At 47.2% G+C, this 18,118-nt stretch overlaps 1 protein-coding gene across 1 annotated transcript in view; it reads left to right on the top strand.

Moving 5' to 3' along the window:
* Positions 1–18,118, top strand: part of PAX2 (paired box 2) — a gene marked incomplete at its 5' end in the record, with an annotated part of 60,389 nt that overhangs the window by 9,442 nt on the left and 32,829 nt on the right. The window contains one exon of the mRNA XM_025215257.1: positions 17,340–17,515. Coding sequence (XP_025071042.1) covers positions 17,340–17,515 — 176 coding nt within the window. The remainder of the gene's footprint in view (positions 1–17,339; positions 17,516–18,118) is intronic.

The following is an 18,118-nucleotide window of genomic DNA, read 5'->3' on the forward strand; positions in this document are numbered from 1 at the left end:
GAGAGCAGTGTTAGCTGGTACCAGCACAGCTCTGCCAAGGTCTATGCACACTATGGTGTGCGTGTGTGTGCATGTGCCTGTATGCACGCATGTGTATGCTGGGAGTTGTGGGGAGATATGGGAAGGACATGTACTACTCAGCAGGACTACAGGTGAGGGAGAGTTAAAACGAAGGCAGTTTGAGCAGAACGCATCCAAAGCTTGTGTTGCTGCTTAGTTTGCCATGGTTCAGTGACATCTGAGGACAAGCTGATCTGCCCTGCAGTGTATTTGTGTCTGCGTGTGTATGGTGCTTCGGCACGTGCATTTATGAATCCAGGGACACAAGTGCATTTGTTTTTTGCATTTATATATGCTAGGATATATTGCTAAGATAAAATTACTTTTTTCCATGTCCATCTATAGGTTTTGGGTGAGCAGTATGTCTGCACTGGCATTTCTTGCATGCTTATATATATTTGTCTGAAAAATGTGTGCCAACCTGAATATATTTGTATGCACTTAGTATATACAGGTTGCATAATAGCATTTTAGTATGCATATGTCGCTGTGTGAGTAGTATGAATGTGTATTTCTGTGTGTTTTGTGTATTTATATGCTTATTTTGAGTGCATATGTATTTGTGTAAGCTTTATGTATTTTTATGTTTATTTTGTGTGTGTATTATGTTAGCCTAGTATATTTATGTAGATTGAATGTATCTGTATATATGTGAGTTGTATATTTGAACACTTAATTTGTGTGCATGTTTATGACGGTGTGTTCTTGGGTGAATTGTTTATGTATTTTGGGTGCATCAACACTGGTGAGGGAGTTGTATATATGTGTAGTTTGCATTTATGTGTACTAGTGTTCTGTATATGTGTATAGTTTGCAGTTATAAATGTTTGTGTGAGGGTGTTGCATGTGCGTGTTTGTGGGAGCAATATGTATTTGTGTGCAGGGGGTGAGTGTATATGTGAAAACGTTGCAATGTGGATTTGGGTGAGTGCTGCGTATGTGCATTTGTGTGAATATAGATTGTGTGTCTAGTTTGCATCCAAGTGTGTTCACGTGAAAGCTGTGTACATGCATTTGTATACTTATTTGTATGCATTGTTTGTATTATTTGTGTTGCACAAACATAATTGTTTCAATATTATGTATTTTTGTGCACCATTTAGGGTATATTTATCTGTAGTTAGGGAGGGTATTTTTCCATGGATTTACGTGACTGTCATTTATTTGTGCACACGGTCTATTTATGTGTACTTGTGGGAGCAGTGTCTCTGCATGGTCATGTGACTGGGGTGTAGTGTGTTAGGATTAATGGTTGTGTGCTTGTGTCGAAAAGGTTCTTGGCCTTGCCTCCCAGAAATGGCAGTTCTGTACTTCCCATATATAACCCAAGCTGGAGGTACAGTCAGCAGTGTTTGCATGGAATTGGGCAGGGCTCAGGTGACATGGACATGGAGATGTCCATGAATTCTCCTTCTTCTGTTGAAGGAGGAGGGGTGCAGTCCTAGGTGCACAGCTCTCACTGCTGTGCCAGCACGAATCATAGAATCAGAGGGTTGGAAGGGACCTCAAGGGTCATCTAGCCCATGCAGCTAAGACTCCTCCCAATCCTCAGAAAAGTATTCTCTTGTGCTTCTCCCTCTGTGTTTTTCCCCAGCTCTGTTTACATCTGTCTGGGTGTCTTTCTGTCTCCTCTATACATAGTTGAAGCGTGTATTTTAACCTGTTCTATATTTTGGGAGGCTTACAGATTAGGGGGAACAGAATGAATAATTAGAGCTAAGAGGGTGATGAGCGCCATGGATAAAATAGTGGGACAAGATGAGGCAATATTGTGGTGGAGGATTCTAGTACATGGCAGTGGGGCACAGGGAAGATGGTGTGATGAGGACCAGAGGGGACATGGCAATGGGACCTATGCTGATATAGTAAGGGAGGTAAGGTGGACATAGTGCAGAGGTGATGCTGCAGGGGAGCATAGAATGATGTTGCAAGGGAGGTGAGAGGTGATGTGGTAGCAGGACATAAGGATGAAGTGATGGGTGTTGGGTATGTCTTGGCTATGGGGTGCCACCTGATGCTATGACAAGGACTGGGGTTCCCTGTGAATAGATGCAGAGATGACAATGCATTGGGGATGACTGGTGACATGAAGGGGAGAAAGGGTGTCATGACAAACAGACACAAGAGTGATGTGATGATGATGAGTGATGAGAGGACAGTGGACCAAGGTGACTTAACAAGATAGTGAGGACAAGTGATGAGTGAAGATCAGTTTGATATGGCACAGGGCAGCAGGAGTAGTGGACTGAGGATCTCCTGAGGAAGCTTGGCAGATATGTGTATACATGTATTGTGACAAGAGGAGCTAGGTAGCATGGTGCCTGGGATTTATTGCATTACCATAATGGATCAGTTGTATCATGACATCAGGGCTTAAGTGCCATGCTGCAATAGGCAATGACTTATCACAGTGTTGGGGCTGGGGCTAGCACAGTGATGGGTGCTGAGGTTCCCCAGTGATGGAGCCTATGTCCCACCGCGACTGGCCGGGCAGGGGCCCTATTCCCAGCTGCTGGAAAAACAAAGATCCTATCAGGCAGTAAAACAAAAACAAAGGGGACTTGGAAGGACCTGACAGCCCTAATTCATCACAGCCCGAGTTTTTTTTTCCCCATGTTCCCATTATATTTGTTTGTAAAAGTGGAAATCAATTTTGAAGGTAATTTTCTGGAAAGAATAGAAGGGAGGTGGGAGGACTGGATAAGGCAGAGATGGCAAAGGGAAAAAAAATTTAGGCCAGGCACAGCCCAGGGGCAGCTCTTGGCAAGGTGAAAGAAAATTGCATATTCAATCTCCATCCATGAATCTCTCTCACTGCTGCCCGCCTCCTGCTTGAAAACAATGAAGGCTTTCTCCCCTACGCTGCGCAGGGCCGGAGTATCAGTGCTCATTCTAACTTCAGGGTCATTAATTCACCTGATTATTGCAGGAGAAAAGAGAGGGTTGCAGAGGCATCAGTTTGAAAAGAGCCCTCCCTTAGATTATCCTTTGATGAGTTTGTGGGGAGGGGGAACTTGGAGATAATAGGTTGTCTTGGACTCAGATTGTACATATTTGAAATGGGGAGGGTAGGAGGGTAGCAGAAGTGGCTGGGGTCGGAATGGGGAAAGAAAAGTGGCCTGGGTTTAGGAAGGGCAGCTCGGAAAGCAGTCATTATTGCAGACCTCTGCTGTGGTGTTACTGCAAATTAAAAGTAGCATGTTCCACTCCGCAGCTATCTTCTGTGGAGGTGGGGGAGCCATGTGTGTGTCAGTGTTGGGGGGGGAATCTTATCATTGCTTCTTCAGCAGCCCAGCCGCAGTGTCACCGTGTGAGGTGACATTTGAATTTACAATTCCGCTGAGAAAAGCCATTAATTCACAAATTAACATTTCTCTCTCTCTCTCTCTCTCTCTTGCTCTTTCTCTCTCTCTCTCCCCCTCTCTTTCTCTCTCTCTCTCTCTCACATGGATGTGCAAGCAATTGAAAAGACAAAGGAAATAGCCTTAAGGAAGAGACTTTACTGCTAGTCTGTCTGTGCAGAGATTGCTACCACTGCTTCTAGATAGATAAACCAATTACCTGAGCTGCTCTGTTCATGGCAGCCTGCTATTACCTCCTTTTGTAGAGCTGAATCCATTGCTGGATTACCCTCTGTGTATCTCATTAATGTAAACCAGCAAGACATTGGGGTCTGTCCCCCTTCCTCTGCTTGGGAGGGGGATGGGGCAAGGAGGGAAGGACAGAAGTAAGGGGCAGTTTGTATCTGCTTCCGGAGGTACACTACCGGCCTCTCATTCGTCCAGAGTCCTGGCAGTCTGCAGTGGGATTGGGAAAATGGGGAGCTTTCTTTTACCCAGGGAAGTTGGACAGGACTTAGCCTGTGGTGACTTCCAGTTGTTGCCCACCATGTTCAGAGGCATTCTGGCAGTGCTGCATAAGTATGTTTGGGCAATCTGCCACAGCCTCCTTCTTACCATGTATTCTCCCCTATGTGTACACAGGCAGGTATACGCCCAGGTACAGTGGATGGACAACCCCAGACCTTTACAGGAGCATATGGATGGGAGTAGCTTTAGGGAAATATCAACATACACATTCAACTCTCTGCACTGAGGCCTCTATAGACTGGCAGATTCATATATACAAACAGGTGAATACACAGAGCCCAATTCCTCTCAGATGCAACCCCAATGAGGGTCACAGAGCAACACCACCATTGAGATACACCTGTGCCAAACAAAGCAGAAGCTATTTACATGCATGCATTGCTCATTCGCTCTGTTGCACTCTTTGCCACACACTCAGAAGTACACACACCTTGTCCCATCCTCACTGTCTGCTGGGTAGGCATATGAATGCCAGCCCCTGTGCATGCATATTCACATTCATCCATGCACATAATGCTCAGGGAAGCCTGCACATGCACACTCACACAAACTGACCTATGCACCCACACACACAACTTAGGTATGCCCACTTATGCCAGCACACAAATCCAAATTCGTACCAGTTCACACCTGAATGCTCACACCAGCACCCACACTTCTCTCCTATCAAGCCTGGTATATTTGTTCCATTTTCAGGTGGCTTCATTCATATGCATGAGCAATTGTTTGTCCTGGCCTGGCCTTCATGTTGCTAAACATTGTCATCTGCCCTTTGGGGACATAACTTTAGAGACATACTAGCTAGCTCAGCCCTTTATTTTCTTTTACACATGCACAGGTGTGTTTGAGGAGAAAAAACCTTTGCAAAAATGGTTTTCCTAGAGGCCTGTGTTCCAGTCTGCTCTTTAGTTAATAAGGTTGTATGTACAGCAGTGGATGAAGATCTTGTCTGACAGTCCCTTCTTCACCCCAGGACAAGCCAGGGTGTGAGCATCTTCTCCACAGAGGGCAGAGACCAAGGTGGATTCAGAAATTTCCAGGCTGGGGAAATAGGGGCAGCAGGGCTGAGTCCCCAGAAAGGGTTGGATATGGAAAGCACTACCTCTGTGTAGTGCTGCCCATTGCACGGAGCGTTGTGCCTCAGGCCTCTGGCTGTTGTAGCCTTTGCTCTTTAAAACCTTCTGAAAAACCCATCCTGTTTATGGGGAGCACCTGCCCCTCCAGTGTCCACATGCCCCCCACCATCCACAGCACCCGGACGAGAGGCAGCGTCCCACAGCAGGCGCAGGGAGACAGATCACAATCAGTGGAGGAATCAGCAGGCAGTGCCAGTAATTCAAACCATCCTGACCGTTCAGTGAACCCGAACCTGCTGACCTTGACAGCACTAGACAACAGCGGCCTCAGAAATCCCAACCTTTACCGCGGCGTTGGCTGAGGATGGCTTGTGTTCTCTCTCCGATCACATCCCGGCAGTTACGGGGCCCGACAGTCAATCCCCAGTGCGCCGATTAGCTCCTAATTTGGCCATCTCTGCACTCCCAAGCCTACAGCGGAGATGATGTAACATTAAGCATCGTTCGCTGCTTGCAGATGGAAACCATCTCTGCAGAGGCTTGTCTTCATCTGCTCAGGGAAAATACCAAGCACCTTGTTCTTGAGCTGAGCTGGGAGGAGATATCCCCCCACCCCCACCCCCCTGCTTTCCCCAAGATGGAAGCCGCAGAAAGAAAGGGGGTTTTGAAAGAAGGGAAGAGCTCTTTGCTTGTCTAATGAACTGATGGAATCCTCCAGCCTTGTTTCACTTGATCCCCAAGGGGAGGCGGGAGATCTCACCTAGAGATTAGTCCATTAGAAACCCAAGTGAGGGAGGGGAGGACGGAGAGAGAGGGAGAGAGAGCACAGGAAAGCAGATGAATCCTGCCAGAGGAACTTGCATTAAAGAAAATGCAGTTTATGAAAGTTTTAATTCCCCTCCTAGGGAATGTTGGATCTCATCCAGCAGTATCTGAGGCTGCCAGACAACAGCTGAGACAAACGCACACTTTGACTGTGGCAACTGGCAGAGGCTGGGGCAGGTTTTGAGATTATGGGCAGAGAGGACACCCCCAATAGTAGTAGATTGACTGGTATGAACAGTTATGGAGTTCTGTTTACGTATACATATAGCTCCACATACGTGTAGCTTGGTTGATACAGTATCAAACTTTTAATTTAAGAGCCCAGGGTTCAAATCCTGCTCAGGCCAAGCTGTGCCAAGCGGTTAGTGGGTTGCCCCTACCTGTGCCTCAGTCTTGGCCTGGTATAGGGCTAACTTCTTGGTGGAATTATTTAAATGAGGGTGGTCCTGCTTTGAGCAGGGTGCTGGACTAGATGTATTCCTGAGGTCCCTTAATTTTCTATGATTCTATGTACATATACATGTCTGTCTGTCTATTTGAATCTCTGTATAACTATAAATATACACATACCTATCTACTTCTCTATGTGAATGTACATACACATATTTACCCTCCATCCATGTGCAAGTGCACATGAATATGTGCATGCATATACATACACATCTGTGGTGCCTGTCTCTGCCTGTAGTACTATAACAGTGCCAGAGTCATTTAAAGGGGTCTTAATGTAAATAAGTAAAGGCTGACAGTGCCAGATACACATTGCTGTGAGTCTCTTTTCCTCTTTCTCTCCATCCATCCATGTGTCTGTCTGTCTGCTTGCATAGTGCGTTGTCCTGGGACTCAAGGCCCATTCTCCCTTCTACAAAGGTACCAGCTAGCAGGAAAGAGCTGAACATCTCAGGAGCCTGCAGAGGCTGAGCAGGGGCCAGGACTTGAAGGGGGCATAGGTTCAGTTCCATTTGGCGAGGGGACCTGGCCAGGCTGAGGCATTTTCCGCTGTCGCCCTCTTCTGCTGCTTCCGTCAGGGGCTCACAGGTGTCATACAGCTGTTGTGCAGCCAGTGGCGCAGCTGGCGGGCTGAGCGAGGGTGTCTGCACGTCTCACTGGGACAGGCTTCTAATGAAGTGTCTTCAATAGGCATTTAATTAAACTTAAACGTGACACTTATTGCACATGAAACATCCGCCAGGTTCCGGAGGGCCTGCAGCCCTCTTGGAGATGCTTCTCTCCAGTCTGGTTCTTGTAAAGGACCATGTGGCATTTCCATAACTGACTGTCCTGAGCTGTCCAGAGCTCTGGGCTGGGGTGGCATGGAAGGAAGTTCTGTAGGCCCCCAGGACTTCAGAGCAGAACACCCCCACAATTTGGGAGAACTTGGGTGAGTGCTCCCTGATATCACCTTTGTGCTCTGCATGCATCTGCATGCATACATCTGAGCTCCCAGAGGGAGGGCAAATGTCCCATTAAGTCTGATGGTTCCTTTCTGCACTGCATCCTGCTGTGGCCTGGACCCAATTACTAACAATATTCAGATCTTGTGTATCCTTACTGTCAGTTCTGTCAATGTTCACCTGGCTCCTTCCATGCAGGAAAATCATGATGCAGTTTACCAGTTACTTGCAGTAGTTTCAGGGAAGTGGGACATGATGAAACTGTTATATGGTAATAAGGGTACAATGAAAGTCTCAGATAGTAGTGGTATATTGCAGCAGTGCAGAATAGAGTTATTGCAGTTCATGATCCTTTGCAGTGACCATTCTCTTGCAGTGTAGTTGCTTAATCTTTGTTGTTTTGGAGAATCCCGCTGATATAAAAGAACATTGCTAAATGCAGCTGGCTCTGGGGCAGAGCATAGCAGCTGCTGAGCAGCACAAAGCAACAACATAACAATTTAGGAAGGCGTGGATTGTGTCCCCATAAAAAACCTTGGGAGGATTAAGATGGGAAGCATGTAATCACTCAGATTTGAATTTGTTCAGGACAGCTGGGTTAATATCTGCACTCTCACAAAAAGGGCTGAGGGAATGTTAATGACTGAGTGATCAGAGCCTTTGTTTTATGGCACAACGCACATCCAAAAAAAAAAGAAAAAGAAAAGCAGCTTCTAACAACACCCTGCTGGGGCACTGGTTCAGTGCTGACTCAGAGAAGTGTCCATAAAATGATTCACTAGCACTTGGCTCGGGAGCAGGTCCGGCCTTGTTTAACTTGTGAGATGTGATGGGGTCAAGGCTAATGTGCATGTGGGGAGAGGGGGACAGGACAAGAGAGAATGTGGGATCCGTGAGACCCCAGACTATTGTGATACAAAGAGGAAGCAGGTGTGTGAGATCAAGAGCGGGAGAAAGCAGAGTGTTTTATTGGGAGGAGAGGATGGTGGAACCAGCAGGTCTGGAGAAAGGGGCACCAGTAAAATCTTGAGTGCTTCAGCTACCGCTTGATACAGGTCAGCCAGTCTGGCACCAGCACGCTCACTGGCATCTCAAGGGTTTCAAGAAGCTGGGAGACAGGACTGTGAGGGAAGAGCCACAGCTCCCTGCTCTCCTTCCCGTCTTTACTGGTTCTGGTAATGGCGCTGATTTGCATGTCAGGCAAAGCGCTGCTTGGGAAAAAAAAAAATCCCCTCTGAGTGTGGCGGTGTCAGCGCTCGCTGTTGTTCGACAGTGTAAAATTAAATTAATAAAGCCCCCAACACAGGAAAACATAACAGGAAATTAATGGCCTTTACTGTCGCTCTGATGCAGTCATTTGCAACCCTGCTTTCCGCACCAAAGACTTCATAAATGCAAGCAGTTTCTCTAAACAAGCATAGTTAGGGCTGCATGAGATGTAATTTTTTGCCTTGCTTGTGTCCTTTTGGAGCTAAACAAAAGCCACCATTTTTTATAAGCTCCCCAAGACACTCCTTGCCAGGACCAGCTCCAGACGTGGGAGCTGAGGGGTGGGAGTTTGGTCTGGAAAGCAGAACGTGACAGCAGTTCCAGGCAGGTCATCTGTCCTGCTTGAGAACTGCAGTTACCTTCTTGCCCCGTGTTCACCAGGCAGCAGCATCTTCCTAGCCAACTCTGTGCTTCAGGAAATATTATGTGCACCAGCTGCGGAGGGACCAGGTCCCTAGCCAGTGCAAATTAGCATAACTCCATTGAAATCAGAGCTACACCAGTTTACACCCATTGCTGCTGCTCTTTCAGGATAAACAGACTCATGCACTAATCCCTGATGGCAGCTGCATTTCAGTTTTGCTAAAGGCTCGAACCTAACAGGGTTGGCATGAGATACTGAACTCACTTCATGTTCTGTGTTACGCTGATATAAATCTAGTGACTCCATTGGTATAAGTGGGATTTTGGTAGATTTACTACAGCAGAATTTAGAGCAGAATTTGTCTAACCCTGAAAGCCATCAAGCCGTACCAAACTCCCGCAGAGGAAGTACTGGCAACCCATACAATGACAGAGCCAAGCCCTAACCACCAGTCACCTCCTGCCATCACTTGCATGCTCACTCCCACAAAGCCATGCCCACTGTCATACCTACATGCATGTCAGGACTGCCACACACACAGCTACCTTTACTTTTGCATGCTGAAAGCTGAGGAGTTGGGCATGCTCACAGCTTCTAGTCAAACAACTAGATGTGCACACTGTCACTTCCTACATACCATGTACTACATTTGCATTTATACTTGCCAACTGTATTAAATACATACTAATTGCATATGTATGCGCACGCACAGGCATTTAAATGCACAATTTCATGGCTCTGTGATAATCCAAAGCATATTTGAATGTATGTCATTATACATTTGCACACATAGTTCATTACATGTGTACAGTAAGTTGCTAAATATACATTTGTACACCTACCCACAGTCTTAGCTGTGTATTATTTTTGTGCACTTACTTCATCTGATGTACAGCTGCATGCCCACACACCATATTAACTGACCCAGTGCCTCTCTTATAGTCTCCCCACCTTTCCAACCCCTTCACACCCTGCCGTCATCCCAGTGAACTCTCTGTGTGCCTGACTCTCTCTCAGTTGAAGCTCAGATCCACCAGAAAGCTGTCCCTCCTTCTCTATCAGCCGCAATAACCTCAACCAAAGAAAGTTCTGCCAATCCCCGCATCCTTGCTAGGTGCTGAAGCTCAAAATGAAGCCTTCTGGAGAAGGTCACCCCTTTCATCCAAAAGGCAAAATGGAGCAGCTCTCACATCCATTGTTCACCCTCCCAATCCAAAGCCTGCTGGGTCACGAAAGAGGGTGACAGGTTCAGCCCAATAATGCTGCTGTCTACTTTCTCCCTGCCTGGTGGGTAAAAGTGTTCCTGAGGTATTAGAAGGGCTTATTATTGGTAAAAGCGCCGAGAGTGAAAATGGAAACCTTTAGCACAGTGCTTGTCAACCTCGGTAGAATGAAGGCACCCCTTGTTGGACTCAAGGTACCCCTCAGAAAATTCCTGCTCTTAGCTTTCACTTGTTCTTTGACAATGGAAAAATAACAGAGCAATTTTTCTGTTGCAAAGAACTCAGGAAGACCGCAGCAGGTCAGAACGTTTTTAGCACAATGAAGCCTCCTTCAAAATCTCTGGGTTTATTTTGTGAATCACATCTGCACCCCTAACAGTGCTAACATTGCATAGCACTGTGCGGCACCCATGAAAAGATCTCAAGGTACCACCCGGCTGTTGAGAATCGCTGCTTTAGAAACATAGAAATGACCAGATTGGATCAGATTCTGAGTTGATCTCATCTGGGACCTTGTCTCAGACAGCACCGAGTGTTTCTGAGGAGGGGGATGTGGAGCAATGTGCTTCCCAGCCTTGGTCTCCTCTTGCATTCTGCAGAGTTCAGCTTGATCCCCGAGGCAGGAGATTTACTCTCTCCCTAGCTGAATGTTTGACCTCAGCCCTTGGGGGGACTGCCCAGGCTTGCGGCACAGCTCCAGTGTGGTGCGGCTCCTCTCCGGGCCTGTGCTGAATGCAGCGAGAGGGTTTGTGCAAGGCTGGCTGCCGTGAATGACAAGCGCTGCGTATTGATCGCATTCTGAACTCGGCCCAGCCGATAGAAGGTAATTAATGACTCCATTTGCCTCAGTACCGAGGAGAACAATTGAGTTTGAAACTGCAACAACTGGCAGTGCTGAGAAAGGCCCCCCGGGGGATGTCCAGGAAAGATGCCTGACAGGCTTAGGCTGCATGGGGACCTGGGAACATATCAGAGAGGGAAAAAGATCAGGGAAAACAGAGAAAGGGAAACGCGTGCGTAGGGCAGGGCAGAGGTAGGTAGCACACAGGAAAGGCACGACAGTCCAGGCCAATGTTTCTACTTCTTGGGGGGCTGTTTCTTAACCAGTTTTGGGGCTCCTTGCGGTAATATTTTCCTCATCTGGGTATCTCAGAGTTTCTAGGGGGGTTTCCTTTGCTTGTTGAGGATTTCAAGGTTTTTCAGTTTTTCAGATATCCACAGCATTTTTTTTGCCTGATGCATTTGCTATGAATTCACAGACCAGGCTCTAAGTCCACGTGTCCCCAGGGGGGCAGGCGGGGTGTGTGCTGGCAGGAAGGGCCACTCCGGGTTGTTGAAGAAACTAAAACACATGCAACCCACCTATGAAAGGAAGAAAACCTTGGTTTTGTGTTTTAACAACCGTTTTCTTGTTAAGTACACATCAGGCTTTTGTCTTGATGCTTTTCCATTTGCATTTAGTATTTCTAGGTGTTTTGGAGACCACTTAGAGGTAGACTCACAGTGGAAACACACTGGGATAGACGTGCCATCAAGGGGCTTCCCATAGCTGACAAAGCTAAACTGCAGCTGGGATGGAGCTGTCTTACAGGCAGAGCTGGAATCGCTGCAGCAGGCTGAGCAGTTCAGTGTTGGACAGATGCCTTCCCCACAGAGGTTTTGACAATTACATGTGTTCTGCAGAGTCAGACCAGCCACGTTCACTTTTATTACGACTATGAGTTTTATTGGCAGTGTCACGGAGACCCCCTTGTACTGTGCAGACACTGAGACCCTGCCCCAAAGAGGCTGCAGCCGAAGTAGCGCTGCAGTCTCATGACAGAGACAAGTGCTCCTGTGCCACCCGCAGCTGGGGGTGTTGCTGTGTCACTTGTTGGGTTGGTTCTGTGTCATCTCTAAGGGTGTTTCTGTTTCAAAAATCAGTTTCTGGGTACCCCCATTAGGTAAAACAATTTCTGTATGATTCGTTGGGGTGTTTCGGTGGCACCTGTAGTTAGGGATGTATTTGGGGCAACCAGTCCAGTTGTCTCTTGTGATATCCAGACGTGGGGTTCAGTGTTACCTATCAGGGAATTTTCTTGTTGCTTCTTAGGGTGTTTATGTGCCACATGTTAAGGTTTTGACAACTAGTGTTGTTCTGGTGTACGTTCTTTCTCAGATCCAGGTTCTCCAAGCACCCCCAGGAGCGGAGGTGTGTAGGGCTGGTTCTGATTGTGCTTTCCCTGCCAACTGTAGACCGATGTCAGGAAGACTGGGAATAAAGCCCGTGGTTCTGCTTTCAAGGCATTTGTCAAAGCTTTCCTGTTCTAAGGGAGAGGTGTCCATGCATCCCTGGGCTAGAGGGATTCCTATGCCAGTCACAACTGGGATCATGGGAGTCATCTCTTGCTAGTCCCACATGTACTGCCAAGTTATCTGCCTGGCATTCTCTACTGATTTTGCCTCTGAAGTAGTATGTCACCACAACTGCAACTTTGCCTGTACTTTCCTCCTGTCTACAGACTCCATCTCCTCACCCTTCACTCCCTCACAATGCCCCTCACTTCCCAACACACCTCCCAGATGCACCCTGTGAACTCCCAGAAACTTTGCTCCTTCTCAGGCCTTCCTCTTAGCCTCCCCTGGGAAAGTAGCCTTTCTCCCTGAGCTCTGTCATCTCCGGAGGCTCCTGCACCCTGTGAGTTCCTCTCTTTACCTTTTATCTTTCTGAGCCCATGCTTGTTCTTCTCTCAGAGTCCTCTGTTCTCCAACTATCCCGTGCCATCTCCCTACTTCCCCATTACAGCTAACTCTTTCATCTCTTCCCCTTTGCCCATCAAAATGCCCATTCTTTATGGCATGTGCTGCCCTCCCCAGATTTTGCTCCCAAACCCTCTTCACCCCAGCCCTTCTCTTGAATGTTTCTCCACCCTGTTCCTTTGCCATTACCAACCCTTCCTCTTCCACCCACAGTATGCCCAGCTCCTGTATTTTTACCATACAGCTCAAGATATTTGGGATTTTTCCTAGACCCTCAGTGCTGGAGTGGCATGTTTAGATGAGAATCCCAGCTCCTAGGTAAAGCAACCACAATGCATCTCCATCTCTTGCAGTTTGAGAGAAAACCTTGCAAATGCAACCTCCCAGGCTCCAACACCAAGAGACAAACCCAGAGACTTGGAGCATACGCTTTACATCCAAAGGATTTTTAAGGGTGGGACTGTGATTATGGAAATTCTAGGATTGGCAAGGCAGGATCTAAAAACCTCCATCTTTCAAGATCCTGTATATCAAACTTTCCTAGCCTTATAAATACTCTGCCAGTGGCCCTATAGGGAAATCCTCTCAGGGAACTTTCCCCTGAAGCTTTGTGTGCCCCGGGTCTCAAGCCCAGTACCCCTACAAGGAGTTTAGGAGAAGTCTCTGGGCCACTGGCACATCTCCTGCTCTGCATTCTTCATCTGTCACAGATCTAACTTGACTTCCTGCATATCACCAAACAACAGAGCTGCACCCACCTAGCTCATATCTTCTGTTTAAGCTAAAATACACCGTCTCTCTTTCTCTTTAAAACTTTCTCTGTCCCTTATGTAAACTGCTTTTTGTTCCTTCCTGTACAGCTCACTCCTTCTTCTCTGTCTTTAATCAATTTGGTTCCTTTTTTCTTCCTCTCTCCCCTGTTCTCCTCCTTTCACCCCTTTTTCCATCCCTCAGTGGCAGTGCCAGCCCTCTCTCATCACCAGCACCCGAGTTTTCCAAAAAAATATAATAAACAAACAAACAAATAAATAAATAAATAAAAAGGTCAGTGAGCAGAGCAGCAATAACCCCTAAAACAGTACTATCAGTGGGACATGATTGATCAATTGAATTCCATAGCGGCTGAAAAATGTGGGATTAAGTAGTGTATTATACGCACAATGAGTTGAGGCATGATGTTCATTTCAAGTTCATTTCGCCAGCCCTCTGCCACCAGATCAGGCAATCAATAGGGGCAGCAGATATCATATATCACCTCTCTTCGCGCTGGGGAGAGAGCACCATAATCTCTCGCAAATTTAGAGTGACAGATTTGTCAAGATCTGAAGGGCCCCTGAATAAATGAAGGAAAAGAGACTCCTACAGCGACTTGTGAAAGCTGTGGTTTCAGCTTCTATGCACAAAGGCATGGCAAATGCCCAAGCACTCACATATACACATACAGATACACAGACACATTACAGGCACACAGACATACAGATGGTATATGCATGCAAGCATGTATAGCCACACATACACACACAAACACACACACAAAGGGTGGACTCTGGCCCTGTGAAAGTCAATGGGTTGTTTGCCATTCTGTTCGTTACAGGCCCATATTACAGATGTGCAGCTACACTGGCATGCAAAAGCACACACAGACCTATGTGCACACAAACAGGCCCTCATAGACATGGATTCAGAGCCCAGTATTTCATACTCCTCCATGTCAGAAGACAGACATGCAAATCACATATCATCTATTGTGCACATACTCACCCAGATACACACAGGAGTATCCAGTCTACTATGTACACAGTCAGGCATGTACATTGACATAAAATCCACTATGTGTACACACTATACATGGCTACAACCTACACCCCTGCCACACTATACACATATACTCATATACAATCCTTTGGGCACACATTCAAACATGCTCACTACCATGTAGTTTACTGCATGTGTACACACTCATGCCCACACAGATATGCCCAGCAACACAGTGGTGTACTATGTGTACACTAGCAAAGTCATGTACCCTGACACACAATCTACTGAGCACTCAGGAAGCCAAGCACACACAGTGACAAGTGTGGAGAAACACCCAAAGGGAAGCACACACAAATTTACATTAAGGACTTCTAGAAATGCAGAAAGGCAAATATACCAGCACACATACTCCTATTTGTGAGCACATCCAGCTTTTCCAGAGAGCCCCATACCAGCCTCCCAAATGCTACATGCCAGTTTTCCACAATGGGGACCAGAGTCTTCAAAAGATCTACACACTCATTTAGGCACCTGTCAGGAGGTGATTTCCAGAAGTGCCTAATGGAATTAGGAGCGCAAGTCGCATTGAAAGTCAACAGGTCTCTGCACTTAAATGCCTTCAGGGCTTTGGAAAACAACCAGCCAGTATATTCCCAGCTTGCAGAAACCAGCCTGCATCCAGCAAGCTGAGCTATTTGAAAACAGAGTTCTTGCTTTGTTTTTGCTCAGGCAACTTTCTCATCAATTCCAATGAGAGTTTGGCTTGAGAAGAAAGATTTCAGGATTTGGCCTCATGGGAACGAGACTGAGCAAAGGAAAAAGGGTTTAGCACCAGCAAAGAGCCCCACCCTGGTCGGAGAAGAGAGAGAAAAATTGAGAGAGGGCGGGGGGAATGCTGCTGGCTGGGACAAATCAATATGTAATATTTTCTATGGTGTTGTGAGTGGTACTGTACTACGTTACTGTATATAATGTACTATTGATTATATCATATCGTATAATCACCTATAAACGGATATATCTCACAGCCAGGAGGGAGCAGGCTCAGTTATTACTCTGGGCCACCATGGAGTCAGGCTTCCAGTTGGGATGGGAATTGTGCAGGGAAACTACCCAGCAGCGCACACACCCTCCGTAGGATGGGTCCCAGGTTCTTCTGAGTGCAAGACAGCAGGACCCAAGGCAACCTACAGTGAGTGCAAGGGCAGGCTGAGGTGCTCCCCTCAGTACTGCTCTGCCTTTGGGAGGCCCACAATTAGAAGAAGAAAGGATGAGATCGAGTAGAGGTGCCCAGTCTTAAGGAGCACATTGCAGCCTACAGGCTTCATGGATTGTGAGCCTCAGACAAAGCCTGGCATATCAGGGGAGACCTTGCATTGAGGGTAACAACGCAGAGCCAAGGAATGGGAGGTATCAGAGGGAGAGCCTGACCTCAGATGAGTTAATAACAGACTTAGATTGGATGGAGGGGAGGGCTTTGACAAAGAAACTTAAGTGAGATGGGAAGGGGAGTTACAGCAGAGCCTGACTTGTAGGCAGGAAGCTTTTACAGAGAGAGACTCACTTTGGGTATGACAGGGCATTTTTACATAGAGACTCACTTCAGATGGGACAGGGGATTTTTACAGAGATAGTCTGAGCTTCATGGGGATGGAGGGCATCTAACAACAAGACTCACCTTAGCTGGCATGACACGTTAGAATAGGGGACTCACGTTGGCTGGTGTGGAGGATGGTAATGAAACACACTCAGCACAGGTGGCATGAGCCCTAGAACAAAGATCACTGCAGTAGTCATAGAGGTTTATAGCACTGGATAGGGAGGGCGATTATGCAGCGGGAGACTCAGCTCATATGAGCCAGGAGTTTATAACAGAGAGAAATACTTGACTGGAGGGAACAGAGGTATTAACAGAAACAATTCTTAGTCTGAGATGGGATGCGGGCTCAACAAAGGCTGGTGCATGTTGGATGGGATGGTGGGCTAGCATTCACCTCAGATGGGACAAGCAGTTAAAGACAGATTCTCCTCAGTTGGGGTTTACGATGGAGACGGCATCACCTCAGGAGGACCGGTGAGGGATAGTTGAGTTATGAGGGAGACAGGTTCACCTGGGATAAGACAGGGAGATGGAGTAGAAACCAACTCCTGTTAGGTGGGACAGAGATTTATACCAGCGACAGGCTCATGCTGGATGAGGCAGGACGTTTAGCAGTGGCAAGCCCACTTCTGTTGTAACAGAGTCTGAGTCTTTCTAGGGGGGGGGACCATAACAGAGAGCTCTATAAACCACAGGTTTCCCTGGACCTCTGTGATTTGGCCACAAGTCCCAATCCCTCAGCCCCAAGGTTTTTTCATGAGCTGCCTCTTTGGTAGCCTCATAGCAATGCTAATCGCTCTGCTTTGCTCCCATTTTACGCTCTGCAATGGAGATTTGGCGATTTTTAACACTGGAAATCAGCGGAACTGAAACTCATCTCCGAGCCGAGTGCCATTCTCCACAGCCTCAATCGCGCTGGGTGGGAGGGTCCCGAAGTTCCCAGTGGAAGCATTGCCAGCAGGCCAGTTGCAAGGACAGGTGGAAGGGGGTCTCCAGTAGGACCCTCAGCCTTCCTTTCCCGAGAGGAGAGCAGCACAGTGCTTTGGGTGGGGACTTTGCTTTCCTAGCCTCTTTTTCTTGCTCTACATCAGTTATTGAGCCTCCCTGAGCCAAGGATCAGGAGATGCTAATTCCTCGTTCTCTTTCTCTCTGTATCCTGCAGATGTATCTGAGGGCTCAGTTCCCAATGGAGACTCCCAGAGCAGTGTGGACAGTTTGCGAAAGCACCTTCGTGCTGACACTTTCACCCAACAGCAGCTGGAAGCTTTAGACCGAGTCTTTGAACGTCCTTCTTACCCTGACGTCTTCCAAACATCAGAGCACATCAAATCTGAGCAGGTGATTGCTTGGCCTGGGAACAAGGCTACAAACAGGGGTCAAGCAGGAGGCTCCTGAAATGCAGCAAGCCTCCATGCTCTCACATGTACCCTCTATTGCATGCATGGCACACATACAAATACACCCCTACCACCTGCATGTACACAAGCTGCTGATATGATCTGACCATACATATACACACGCATCCACTGCTTCTCCTCGAGACACACGTGCACATACACACTAAATGTGTGTGCATAGGTCTCAATATTGACATGCATGTGTGCATATCCCTCTCTGCATGGCCACACCTTTTCCTACACACACACCTATGTACTACATGTATACACGCACACGCTCACCTCTCTCTGTGGATGCACATACACCATGTCCATAAGCACAACATTGCACAGAAATACTTGCATCTTCAAATCAACTCAGAAACCAGGAACCAAGGGCCTGATCCAAAGTCCATGAAATCCAGTGGGCTCCTTTGTCATGGCTCAAAGTTGGAACCTGTCCCTTTTTTCAGCCTAGCTCTCTGCACTTCAGCAGTTCTTGCCTCTTTCCCCCACTCAGGCTTTTATCCCAAAAGCTGTTTGTCTTAATATAATGAAAATCAAA

Source organism: Alligator sinensis, unplaced genomic scaffold, assembly GCF_000455745.1.
Source record: "Alligator sinensis unplaced genomic scaffold, ASM45574v1 scaffold264_1, whole genome shotgun sequence".
In the NCBI taxonomy this organism is placed as follows: Eukaryota; Metazoa; Chordata; order Crocodylia; family Alligatoridae; genus Alligator; species Alligator sinensis.